The sequence below is a fragment of the Natator depressus genome, chromosome 1 (genome assembly GCF_965152275.1).
Source record: "Natator depressus isolate rNatDep1 chromosome 1, rNatDep2.hap1, whole genome shotgun sequence".
NCBI lineage: Eukaryota > Metazoa > Chordata > Testudines > Cheloniidae > Natator > Natator depressus.
This window is the reverse complement of record NC_134234.1, coordinates 226,212,658-226,226,739: the sequence shown is the minus strand read 5'-3', so window position 1 is coordinate 226,226,739 and position 14,082 is coordinate 226,212,658. Positions and strand designations below refer to the sequence as shown.

The 14,082-nt window shown below is 40.0% G+C and overlaps 1 protein-coding gene across 1 annotated transcript in view; it reads left to right on the top strand.

The window, feature by feature from the left end:
- SAMM50 (SAMM50 sorting and assembly machinery component) overlaps positions 1-14,082 on the top strand; it is a 35,459-nt gene that overhangs the window by 15,014 nt on the left and 6,363 nt on the right. Inside the window, exons 6-10 of the mRNA XM_074936709.1 lie at positions 482-612; positions 3,027-3,114; positions 3,723-3,851; positions 4,606-4,677; positions 9,766-9,852. Of these exons, the coding sequence (XP_074792810.1) occupies positions 482-612; positions 3,027-3,114; positions 3,723-3,851; positions 4,606-4,677; positions 9,766-9,852 (507 nt within the window). The remainder of the gene's footprint in view (positions 1-481; positions 613-3,026; positions 3,115-3,722; positions 3,852-4,605; positions 4,678-9,765; positions 9,853-14,082) is intronic.

The window sequence follows — 14,082 nt, the reverse complement described above, 5'->3', positions numbered from 1 at the left end:
TTATTATGGGAAATACCTTAATTCTTTCATGTTGCTACATTGCCAATTTGTAAAGGCTGTACAATTTGTGGACTTTTTAAACAGAACAAAGGACATTATCAACTCAAATTATAACACGTAAATTGCATGTCTAAAAGCAAATAATATAGTGATGGTTCAAAATTCCAATAAAAACAAATATTTTTAAAGAGTCAAAAATGAAAAGCATATATTGCAGTACTAAGAACCAGAAAGTGATACTGGCTATAAACAAAAGTAAATTTGAGGTAATTAATTTTCATTGTCAGTGCTGTGAGAAATGCAAAAAAATATGAAGAGCATAAATAGTGATGAGTAAATTAGCTTTTTAAAATGCTTCCATGTCTAATCCTGGACATTATTAGTACCATAAATACATTTTTCTACAACATATAATTGTTTGCCAGTATCTTATTCTTGCAAAATCAATAGTAGCAAATGTTTTTTTTTCCATTTCTCCTAGGTTCTTGGGCTCAAACTCCCTAATCTCTTTGGACGTGCAGAGAAGGTGACCTTCCAGTTTTCCTATGGAACAAAGGAAACTTCATATGGCCTATCATTCTTCAAACCACAGCCTGGAAACTTTGAAAGAAAGTAGGAAACAGACACAATTTCTGAATACGCTAATATTTCTTCACAATAACAGACATATTTCAAAGTGAGGTTATTCTCTGAAAACTAACAAAAATGGTGTATTGGCCTCCCGCATTTTATTTTTCAATGGACCAAGTTTACTTTGTGAAAGTGATGAGTTGTTTGAAGTTAATGAAGTAGTGTTTGCTTATGCCAAGGTGAATTGGGCCCATTATCGTAATTTCCATGTGTAAAGATGTTTTTCTTAATACCAGCACTGTGAAGTCCATTTAGGATCTGAAACTGGGTTCTTTATGGCTAATGCTTAATTACCAGCTTCACATCTTAATCTTTTGCTTCCCATGCTTGTGATGTGATTAGCTGAGAGAGACATGGCAAATTAACTTATAAAAAATACAATGGTAGTCACATTACAGGTTGGTTTGGTTTTGAAATGTTTGCCAGTACATATGTCCAAAATATGATTTCATTAGTAAGATCTCCAAGATGTAAATTTTTCACTGTCATGCATGGAGAACTAATAGAATGCAATTCACAATCTTACTTACTCTGATGCATTGAGCTGTGAAAATTGACCTTCTATTTCAGTGGCTCTCAACCAGGGGTGCACATACCCTGGGATTACACAGAGGTTTTCCAGGGTAGTATCAACTCATCTTGATATTTGTCTAGTTTTACAGTAGGCTACATAAAAAAAAAAACTAGCAAAGTCCATACAAACTAAAATGTCATATAGATAATGACTTGTTTGTACTGCTCTATATACTATGTGCTGAAATGTAAGTACAATATTTATATTCCAATTGATTTATTTTATAATTATATGGTAAAAATGAGAACATAAGCAATTTTTCTGAAATAGTGTGCTGTGACACTTTTTTGTATTTTATGTCTGATTTTGTAAGCAAGTAGTTTTTAAGTGAGATGAAACTTGGGGTATGCAAGACAAATCAGACTCGTGAAAGGGGTACAGTAGTCTGGAAAGTTTGTGAGCCACTGTACTATTTCATGCGTCTATAACAATGCAACAGCTTCCATAGGTCTCCTGCAAACAGGAGGACCTCTCACTTGAAAGGACAACTTGTTCTAAATGAATGCAGGAACTCCTCACTTAACGTTGTAGTTATGTTCCTGAAAAATGCGACTTTAAGCGAAACGACATTAAGCGAATCCAATTTCCCAATAAGAATTAATGTAAATGGGGGGGTTAGATTCCAGGGAAATTTTTTACACACACACAGTATAAGTTTTAAACAAACAATTTAATACTGGTACACAGCAATGATGATTGTGAAGCTTGGTTGAGGTGAGGAAGTCAGAGGGTGGGATATTTCCCAGGGAATACCTTACTGCTAAATGGTGAACTAGCCCTCAAGGGTTAACTCGTTGTTAATGTAGCCTCACACTCTACAAGGCAGAAGGAATGAAGGGAGGGGAGACAGCATAGGAGACAGCGACACACACCTCTGTGTGTGAGAGAGAGAGAGATGTGCATTTCCCCTTTAAGTATGCTGATCCCTGTCTTAAGTACACTGCGTTGTTAATTAGATCAGCAAGCTGAGACCTACCTCACCTGCTGCCTCCGGGACTGGTGTGTCCCCCCTGCTCTATGGAAGATGGGGTAAGCGGGGTGCAGGAGCAGGGAGGAGGCACACCATAACATTAGCCCCACCTCTTTTCTCCCCACCCCAAGGCAGAGGGCAGGAGCAGCACAGGGCAGTGAGGGGAGGGACAGCTGAACTGCCAGCAATTGATAACCTGCTGGGTAGCTGCTGCACAGGGAATTTAGGGGAGCGGGGAGCTGATAGAGGGGCTGCCAGTCCACCCTAGTTCCAAGCCCCCACCAGCTAGTTCTACCGGGCTGCTCTTCTTGCAAGCAGTGGACAAAGCAGGTGGCTGCCAAATGACATTAGAAGGGAGCATTGCACAACTTTAAACGACCGTGTTCCCTCATTGATCAGCAACGAAACAACGTTAACTGGGACAACCTTAAGTGAGGAGTTCCTGTATGTTAGTCACTATTTACTGTAGCTTTTTTTGTTTCTAACAAATAAGATTATAAAATGAGCCACAATTCTATACTCCACTCAGATTTCTTTGATATAGACAGCTGCCTGCTAAAGCCTTAAGGGAAGGTGGGGATGTGAAATTACTAATAAGAGTTGGCTTGAGAGCTAGAGTAACTGACTCTGTTTCTTTCACTTTTGATAACTAAATAAAACAGTTAATATCTCTTCTAGTACAGATTGACTATTTAAATCTGTGCTTTTAAGATTCGTGCCAATATCAAGGGCCACCTACTGCTCTGTTACGTTAACATCATATAGATGGTTCCCGAAACACATCTTTAGTTTTAAACTTTTACACGTTCTAACAATTTTGACTTCAAATCACCATGTACTCTTTCTGTTTAGTTTTTCAGTTAACCTGTATAAAGTAACCGGACAGTTCCCGTGGAGCTCCCTTCGTGAGACTGACAGGGGATTATCGACAGAATTTAATGTAAGCACAATAGCACCTCCGTTTGCCTGTTTCGCTGCAAGAACTTGTGGAATTGAAACATTCATTTAGATGTACTCAGTTCAAGGCGTACTTGTTTAGCTTTTATTTTTTTCTGTAGATTTCTAAAATACATGTCACCGTGATCATTTTGCCTTAACATGAATGATGACAACAATTCCAAGTAATACTTTTTCATCCTTTTGATAGATTGTATTACTTGGAACTGAATCTCACTTCACTTGTAGCAAAAACAAATGAAGTCTTTCATCTTACAAAACGGTTAGCGCTAAAGATGTCCTCATCTCAGAGATGTCTACCTGCTTTCCTTGGGCACTGGATCCGCATAATTCAAAATGTTTCATTTGGGAGAAGATTCAGTAATGTTTGTCCAAACATAAAGAGATGAATTTTCTTGGCTTATAGAATTATATTACTCTGATGGGGAAGAGTGACTTACTTTCCCACATCCAGTACAGCAACTTAGAAAGAGTAAACGTACCCATCTCCTCCACATAGAAATGAGGCATTAGAAATGAAAATTTGTGAGGAAAATGTTATATTTGTACCTTGTAACACTTCCTGTATTGTTCAAATGTCTTTATTTGTAGTTTCCCATATGGAAGACCAATCACACACTGAAGTGGGAAGGTGTTTGGAGAGAGCTTGGCTCTCTTGCAAGAACAGCCTCCTTTTCTGTTCGAGAAGAAAGTGGACACTCCCTTAAATCTTCTCTCTCTGTGAGGCTTTTCATATTGTAAATGGTATACGCGTGCTTTTGAATGCTATAGGAACTGTGAATGTTGCCAAAAGAGCGCTCTCTGCCGCTGGTGCTCGAAACATTAATAATCACTGCAGGCTGTGTGTTTGGTGCTCAGATACCTACTGCATAGCGCGACTCCTCTCAACAAATCACCCAGCAGGTCACGAGGCAAAGTACTTATCCTCAGTGACCACTGGACTTTGCATGGCTGGAGGGAAGGTTAGCGCTCTCCTCCTCATCCTGCAGAGCTCCATGAGAGAGGATTCCTTTCCCTTCTTCCCACATCTTTTTCTGAAAAGCTGCTGAACACAGTAGAAGAGAGCGTTCCTCCCTCTGTCCTACAGAGCTCCTGGGTTGCTTGTAAGCATTGTATCACCACAGCACTTTGCAGTCTTTGATTTTAACTCACAAAATGCAGGACCATGAGTGGATTTGAAAAGGGTTGCCATATGACCAAGTAATTTCTGCTGGGTATTGTAGACACTACATTTCTGGGGTCTACCACAGCCAACAGAGCAGATGCGTCTTTGATGAGCCTGTTAAGACAGAATTGGGTTATCCTATAGGCACATGGTCCTCTCTTGGCTCTCCAATCCATGTAGATGATTTAGCCTTAGCCTGAGAGTGCTACTTGTCTCCCAGCATGTGCCCAGTTTCTGATGGCAAATAACTCATCCTTTGCTTAAAATATATCTAGCTTGTACCAGTTAAATAACTCTGTGTCTTTTTAGCACGCCATGGTAATCGATTCTCGGAACTCTTCAATCTTGCCAAGACGAGGTGCTTTGCTGAAAATTAATCAGGTAGTGTGGACTCCAGTAATAAGTGTGTGCAGCATGTTTGTTTGTTTTCTGGTTGATACTGCTCATTTCTGAGTTTATATATTTTTAAGAGAGAATAAATTGAATATAAGAAAATCCATTCAAAATAGTTTTGTGTTCACTTTTCGGCACCAGTGTATTTTTAAATCACTAATTCTCTTTATAGAGGAAGATATAAATATGAAAATAAACAATATCATTTCAAAACAGTCTTCAACTATTGGCATTAAATTCTTTGGTTAAAAAATACTGTCACATGCCAAAACTGGATCTGGCAAAATAGACGTTGAGACAACATTTGACGTTGAGACAACATCACGTCCTAATGTGGCTAGACTATGTAGCTATTCGTGAGTTTTAAAGTTCATTGCACTTAAGTTATTTTTATAAAAATAACTTTTTTCAGGATATATGCATGAGTTTAGAAAATGGTTTCCACTATCCACTTGCCTTTCATCTTAAATCAGTTAGCTTTTCAGATGTATGCGTTAACAATTAGATTGTATGGTGAATTGAAATGTCATCCTTCCTTCCAGCAAAGTCTGGAAGTGCTAGAGCAGCAACTTGGATCAAATAAGAGCAAGACTGGAAAACTTCCTGTTTGTTCCTCCTAAGCAAAGATGGTGACTGTGATTTGGGGCCTTAATAGGGAAAGGAGTGGAGGGTGTAAAGTGGGGGAAATGGGGATTCTTTCAAGGATACATATGTGATAAAGTGCACACTGTGAACAAGATTACTAAACTATTGATTATTGCCAATCGTTTGTTAGATGTTCAAAACAAAATATCCTGTTTTGCTGCTTGTATTCTATACATTTACCCAGAGTTTCGTATAATGCAACTGTACTTTTTATAGGTTTCAGAGTAGCAGCCGTGTTAGTCTGTATTCGCAAATAACACAGCTGCTACTCTGAAACCTATCATTATGCAAGGCACTGCATTTAGCTGTATGGAATGGAAAACTATCAAGTTCATGAAAAAACTCGTACAGATACAGACAGACAGACATCATCTTCCTTTCCAAATGCAAAAGACGTTCCAAAAGACTGGACTTCTACACAGAGTGCTTCTGCTGATGTGCACGGGCTGAAATTGTGGAAAAGCAGCATCACTTGCCCCATAACCTCAGCCGTGCAGAACACAATGCCATCCACAGCCTCAGAAACAACTCTGACATCATAATCAAAAAAGCTGACAAAGGAGGTGCTGTAGTCATCATGAATAGATCGGAATATGAACAAGAGGCTGCTAGGCAGCTCTCCAACACCACTTTCTACAAGGCATTACCCTCTGATCCCACTGAGGGTTACCAAAAGAAACTACAGCATTTGCTCAAGAAACTCCCTGAAAAAGCACAAGAACAAATCCGCACAGACACACCCCTGGGGCATTCTGTCTGCTACCCGAGATCCATAAACCTGTAAATCCTGGACGCCCCCTCATCTCAGGCATTGGCACCCTGACAGCAGGATTGTCTGGCTATGTAGACTCCCTCCTCAGGCCCTAAGCTACCAGCAGTCCTAGCTATCTTAGGGACACCATTGACTTCCTGAGGAAACTACAATCCATCAGTGATCTTCCTGAAAACACCATAGAATCAGAGAATATCAGGGTTGGAAGGGACCTCAGGAGGTCATCTAGTCCAACCCCCTGCTCAAAGCAGGACCAATCCCCAATTAAATCATCCCAGCCAGGGTTTTGTCAAGCCTGACCTTAAAAACTTCTAAGGAAGGAGATTCTACCACCTCCCTAGGTAATACATTCTAGTGTTTCACCACCCTCTTGGTGAAAAAGTTTTTCCTGATATCCAACCTAAATCTCCCCCACTGCAACTTGAGACCATTACTCCTTGTCCTGTCCTCTTCTACCACTGAGAATAGTCTAGAACCATCCTCTCTGGAACCACCTCTCAGGTAGTTGAAAGCAGCTATCAAATCCCCCCTCATTCTTCTCTTCCACAGACTAAACAATCCCAGTTCCCTCAGCCTCTCCTCATAAGTCATGTGTTCCAGACCCCTAATCATTTTTGTTGCCCTTCGCTGGGCTCTCTCCAATTTATCCACATCCTTCTTGTAGTGTGGGGCCCAAAACTGGACACAGTACTCCAGATGAGGCCTCACCAATGTCGAATAGAGGGGAACGATCACGTCCCTCAATCTGCTGGCTATGCCCCTACTTATACATCCCAAAATGCCATTGGCCTTCTTGGCAACAAGGGCACACTGCTGACTCATATCCAGCTTCTCGTCCACTGTCGCCCCTAGGTCCTTTTCCGCAGAACTGCTGCCTAGCCAGTCGGTCCCTAGTCTGTAGCGGTGCATTGGGTTCTTCCATCCTAAGTGCAGGACCCTGCACTTATCCTTATTGAACCTCATCAGATTTCTTTTGGCCCAATCCTCCAATTTGTCTAGGTCCCTCTGTATCCTATTCCTGCCCTCCAGCGTATCTACCACTCCTCCTAGTTTAGGATCATCCGCAAATTTGCTGAGGGTGCAATCCACACCATCCTCCAGATCATTTATGAAGATATTGAACAAAACTGGCCCCAGGACCGACCCCTGGGGCACTCCACTTGACACCAGCTGCCAACTAGACATGGAGCCATTGATCACTACCCGTTGAGCCTGACAATCTAGCCAACTTTCTACCCATCTTATAGTGCATTCATCCAGCCCATACTTCTTTAACTTGCTGACAAGAATACTGTGGGAGACCGTGTCAAAAGCTTTGCTAAAGTCAAGAAATAATACATCCACTGCTTTCCCTTCATCCACAGAACCAGTAATCTCATCATAGAAGGCGATTAGATTAGTCAGGCATGACCTTCCCTTGGTGAATCCATGCTGACTGTTCCTGATCACTTTCCTCTCATGTAAGTGCTTCAGGATTGATTCTTTGAGGACCTGCTCCATGATTTTTCTGGGGACTGAGGTGAGGCTGACTGGCCTGTAGTTCCCAGGATCCTCCTCCTTCCCTTTTTTAAAGGGCCTTCATCCTGGCCACTATTAATGTAGAAGCCCTCTACACCAACATTCCACACAAAGATGGACTACAAGCCATCAGGAACACTATCCCCGATAATGTCACGGCAAACCTGGTGGCTGAACTTTGTGAGTTTGTCCTCACCCATAACTATTTCACATTTGGGGACAATGTATACCTTCAAATCAGCGGCACTGATATGGGTTACCCGCATGGCCCCACAGTATGCCAACATTTTTATGGCTGACTTAGAACAACGCATTCTCAGCTCTCGTCCCCTAATGTCCCTACTCTACTTGCGCTACATTGATGACATCTTCATCATCTGGACCCATGGAAAAGAAGCCCTTGAGGAATTCCACCATGATTTCAACAATTTCCATCCCACCATCAACCTCAGCCTGGACCAGTCCACACAAGAGATCCACTTCCTGGACACTACGACGCTAATAAGTGATGGTCACATAAACGCCACCCTATACCGGAAACCTACTGACCGCTATTCCTGCCTGCATGCCTCCAGCTTTCACCCAGACCACACCACACGATCCATCGACTACAGCCAAGCTCTATGATACAACCGCATTTGCTCCAACCCCTCAGACAGAGACAAACACCTACAAGATCTCTATCAAGCATTCTTACAACTACAATACCCACCTGCTGAAGTGAAGAAACAATTTGACAGAGCCAGAAGTCACCTACTACAGGACAGGCCCAACAAAGAAAACAACAGAACGCCACTAGCCATCCCCTTCAGCCCCCAACTAAAACCTCCCCAACGCATCATCAAGGATCTACAACCTATCCTGAAGGGCGACCCATCACTCTCACAAATCTTGGGAGACAGGCCAGTCCTTGCCTACAGACAGCCCCCCAACCTGAAGCAAATACTCACCAGCAACCACATACCACACAACAGAACCAGTAACCCGGGAACCTATCCTTGCAACAAAGCCCATTGCCAACTGTGCCCACATATCTGTTCAGGGGACACCATCACAGGGCCTAATCACATCAGCCACACTATCAGAGGCTCGTTCACCTGCACATCCACCAATGTGATATATGCCATCATGTGCCAGCAATACCCCTCTGCCATGTACATTGGTCAAACTGGACAGTCTCTATGTAAAAGAATAAATGGACACAAATCAGACGTCAAGAATTATAAATTCATAAACCAGTTGGAGAACACTTCAATTTCTCTGGTCACTCGATTACAGACTTAAAAGTCGCAATATTACAACAAAAAGACTTCAAAAACAGACTCCAACGAGAGACTGCTGAATTGGAATTAATTTGCAAACTGGATACAATTAACTTAGGCTTGAATAAAGACTGGGAGTGGATGGGTCATTATACAAAGTAAAACTATTTCCCCAGGTTTCTTCCCCCCCCACTGTTCCTCAGACGTTCTTGTTAACTGCTGGAAATGGCCCACCTTGATTATCACTACAAAAGCTTTCCACCTCCCTCCCTCCCCCCCCACCCCTCCCGCTCTCCTGCTGGTAATAGCTCATCTTAAGTGATCACTCTCCTTACAGTGTGTATGATAACACCCATTTTTTCATGTTCTGTGTGTATATAAATCTCCTCACTGTATTTTCCACTGAATGCATCCGATGAAGTGAGCTGTAGCTCACGAAAGCTTATGCTCAAATAAATTGGTTAGTCTAAGGTGCCACAAGTACTCCTTTTCTACTTTTATAGTCTTCAGTTATATTTTACTAACTGAAATGTTACTATTTCATGGAAAAAGCTTCAACTGTTTGATGTTAGGTGTCAAACACTGTTGCCCCATTCCACCAAGCTCTTGTTGACAACAAGTGGTGTAGAAATGGGTAGCCATATTTAACATCCCATGGTAAGAAAGTGTCGTTGACCTTTCATTTCTCTAGGACTCAGTTGTGTTTTTTCACAGATGTTGAATTCGGTTGCCCAACCATGCCAATGTGGAAACTGCTGTTGTCTACATAGAGAACACTGCTGATGGTGACACAGCCTTAGATGAACTATGTTAGGAGGGGGGGCGGGTCTCCAAAATATGCGTGTTTGTGGTATCTTAAAAGTTTCTGTTTTTAACTAGGAGCTAGCTGGCTACTCAGGTGGAGATGTGTCCTTTCTAAAAGAGGACTTTGAGCTTCAGCTGAATAAGCAACTTTTATGGGATTCAGTAAGTATTTAAACATTTTCAGTTACATTCCTAATGTAACAAGTGGGGTGATTGTTTCTCATAACCCTTTTTCATCGTGCCTTCAGAAAGATTTTACTGACTAAAACTAGATGTGTAGATACTTTGATTTGCCTTAGAATTAATATGTATTATTTTTCTCATTGTATTAATCTCTTTTTATGTGACACTTCTGCATTTGTCATAGAAATTTGGAAGCTGGACTTTTTGAAGAGAATGGATAACTCAGACAATTAGGTGTGAGAAATGTTTTCCCTTAAAAAGGAATTCAGTTTGATGTAGCTATATTATGTGGATCTTCTGTCCATAGATACTGTTGTTAGCTTTCTCATTGACGGTTGGACCCTTTAGCTCAGCTCATTTCTTCTTCTTCCCGTGATTATAAATTTTCTGGTCAGTCTTGTCTGCCTAGATTTTAGTTATACATTTTTGTTTGATTATAATACTATGAGTTTATGGTTATGTACCTGTTATCACCATTTATTATCTTCATGTTTTTGTTATCTTCTATGTAAAACCATTGATGGTGAACTGGAAAGCTAACCTCAAAATTGTGCTAACAACATTATACGTTGAATCCCCAACATACCAAGCTGTAGAGAGCATTAAGCACACAAATACATTTGAATTTATCTGTTTAAAAACCCCTCTTTAGGATCTCTAATTCTGTTCTCTTGGGTCCACTGCAGATGTCCCAGAATGATGGATAGATACCAGAAGTTTCATGCATACACTGATTCTTTACATCTAACACCTTGAAATTTATCATTGTGTGGTATCTTTAGCCGATGATAAATTTGAATGTAGTTGTCCACGGCCCCTTATTTTTAATAACTTTAGCACAATATTTTGTGCTAAAGCTTTTTTCACACTTGTATGATAGAAATGAAGAATTTTTAAGGTGAAACACTAACCAAACACTTTAATATCTGAGGGGAATGGTAGCAGAAAGGCAGTACTCTCTCAGCCTATGAGTAGAGGATAGCTCATCGCATCATTCTCCACTGACCAACTGGGTTGTCTTCAGTGGAGCAATGTTACTGGTTTTGGAAGAGGTCCCTCTTTGGTTAAAAGAAATCTCTGAGGTCAGGTGTGTTAGGGTGGGAAGGAGATAATATACCATGAAAAACAAATGAAGGCATCTTCTATGCTTCAAATGTGAGTCAGTACAAGAGGGGGCCCTTGCTTTGGGGAAGCAAGATGAACTTTTTGAGGTAACACAAGTTTCAACCAAAAAAGCTTTCAGGAAACCATTAATGTGCTATCAGATGATGATTTTTAGGATGTTCAATTAAATCATGTGCTGTTTTGATTGTGATAGTGCGCTATTGGAGTGACTTTAGTAGTGCTGCTGTATAATCAGCTTGCTTCTCTGTATCAAGGTATGACTGAAAACAGATGGGCAGTGGAAGGCAAATGATACTGTTTGGGGGCTTTCAAGGCAGTATGTTCAGTTTTTAACCCTGTATCTCCCATTAAATAAGTTAAAAGGCATTGTATAACAAATGGAAAAAAGGGAAGATAGAGAGCAATCAATATACATTAGAAGTTATGAACTGCAGAAAACTGATAAGGGAAGCTTAACATATCAGGAAAAAAACAATAGGCAGGGCTCAGAACAATAAAGTAAGAGATTTTAAGTATATTAGGAACAGAAGAAACCTAGCAATGGTGAAGGTTCACTACTAGATGGAGATAGTAGAATTGTTGTTAATAGCACAGATAAGGCAGAAGTGCTCAGTAAATATTTCTTCTGTACTTGGAGAGAATGAGGATGATGTGCTTGTATCATATGAGAATGAAGTACTTTCCAGCTCATTAGTAACTAAAGAGGATGTTAAATATAATCTACTAGGGATAAATATTTTTAAATTAGCTGGCCTGGATAACTTGCACCCAGTAGTCCGAAAAGAATTGGCTGAGCAGATCTCTGAACCACTGATGTTAATTTTTAATCTTGAATACCAGAGACATTTCAGATGACGAGAACAACGCTAATGTTGTGCCACTATTTTAAAAAGGCAAGCAGGATAACCCAGGTAACTATGGGCCAATTAACCTTAAATCCGTCCTAGGCAAAATAATGGAATAACTGATCGTGGAATCAATTGATAAAGAATTAAAGGATAGAATATAATTAATGCCAGTCAGCATGGCTTCATGGAAAAAAGGTAATGTCAGACAAACCTGATTTCATTCTTTGTTGAGATGACAAGTTTAGTTGATAAAAGTAAACTGCATAGATGTAATATACTTAGACTGTTGTAATATGTTTGACTTAGTACCACGTGACATTCTGGTTTAAAAAATTAGCATTATGTAGTTTGATACTGTGTAATGTTAATTTTTTTAATCAATAGACCCCTTGTTAAATGGATTCAAAACTGGCTGGCTGACAGATTTCAAACAGTCATTGTCAAGGGGGAATCATAATTGAGTAGGGGTGTTTCTACTGGCAGTGTTCCTCAGAAATCAGTACTAAGCCTGACAGTATTCAGCCCTTTCATCAATGATCTGGAAGTGTAAATTTGAAATCACTGCTGATATAATTTATGGATGACACAAAGATTGACACACTGGTAAATATTGGTGGGAGCAGTGCAATCATACAGAGCAATCTGGATTGCTTGGTAAACTGGGCCAATTCAAAGAAAATGCATTTCAATATGGCTAAGTGCAAAGTTATACATCTAGAAACTAGGAATGCAGTCCATACTTTCAGAATGGGTGACTATGTCCTGAAAAGGAGTAACTCTGAAAAGGATTTATGGGTTATAGTGGACATGCTCCCATGCAATGTTGTAGTAAAGAGGGCAAATGTGATCTTTGGATATGTAAACAGGAGAGTAGTTAATAGGAATAGGGAGGTGGTTTTACCTCTGTAAATGGTATTGGTGAAATCAATACTAGAATACTGCATACAGTGCTGGTGTCCATATTTTAAAAAACATGTTGAAAAATTGGAGAGGGTGCAGAAAAGAACCACAAAAATGATTGGAGGGCTGGAGAAAATAACTTAGAGTGAGAGACCTAAAGAGCTTAATTTGTTTAGCTTATCAAAAAGAAGATTGAGCGGTAACTTGATTACAGAGTATAACTATTTTATGGGGATGAAATACCAGGTACTAAAGAGCTCTTTAATCTAGCAGAGAAAGACATAACAAGAACCAGTGGCTGGAAGTGGAAACCAGACAAATTCAGTTTAGAAATAAGGCATAGATTTTTAACATTTGGTGTGAACAACCACTGGGAGAAACTACCAAGGGAAATAGTGGATTCTTTATTTATTGATGTCTTCAAATCAAAACTGAATGCCTTTCTGGAAGATATGCTTTAGTCATACAGAAGTTGTAGAGATTTAGCACTGCTTCTTTGTTGCTGTTGCTTGCTACATTCTACTAGTCCATTTACTTATAGGAAATTAAACTTTTGAGTCGGTTTAACATAAAATGCATTAGAGCAGTGCACACATGGCTCTGAACTGCTGTCTACTTCCATTAATAATTCTGGGCCAGATTCTGTCATCCATACTCATTCAGAATAGTAATTTGCAAGTAGCGCCACTGAAGAAATGGTTAAAGTATTATTCATTGTAAGGGAATGTGTAAAAATTTGGCCTTCTGTGTTTAGGTTGTGTGTACTGAGAGTCTGTGTATCTGCAGTAAAACTATACTTTTTATTTTTTATTTGATTATAGGTTTTTATAGACTTTTGGGAGACCCAGCTGCGCAACAGCATTTTCCTTCTATTTTGTACACTCAGTGCAGGCTACCAGTACAGTTTATTATTGTGATTTGGTTACCAGTAAATTTACCCAATATGTTATGCTATGTAGGCTAGAAGAGAAGGTTGTTTTTTTTAAAAATTACAGGGGCCATATAGCTTCCATTCTTAATAGATGTTCTCTAGGGATAAAGTGTGTTCTAATGTTGAAATCACAGGGAGCAACTGATGTCAAAATGACAATTTTATTTTGGGGAAAAGCATGAGAGAGGCAAGATATGAAAACGGCTGAGAGCCAGACTTGACTTTTTCAAATTGAAAAATAGCACGATACTTTAACAATTCTTCTGATAATGTAACACTACATACTTCAGAAAGAGGGCAGCAGTGGCCAACAGTTCTTCTGAAAATACGTTTGTAAGAGATTAGATACTACACACAAGCATATTCTGATCTCGCGTAGCTCCTAGTAAAGCCAGTGGGAGCTCT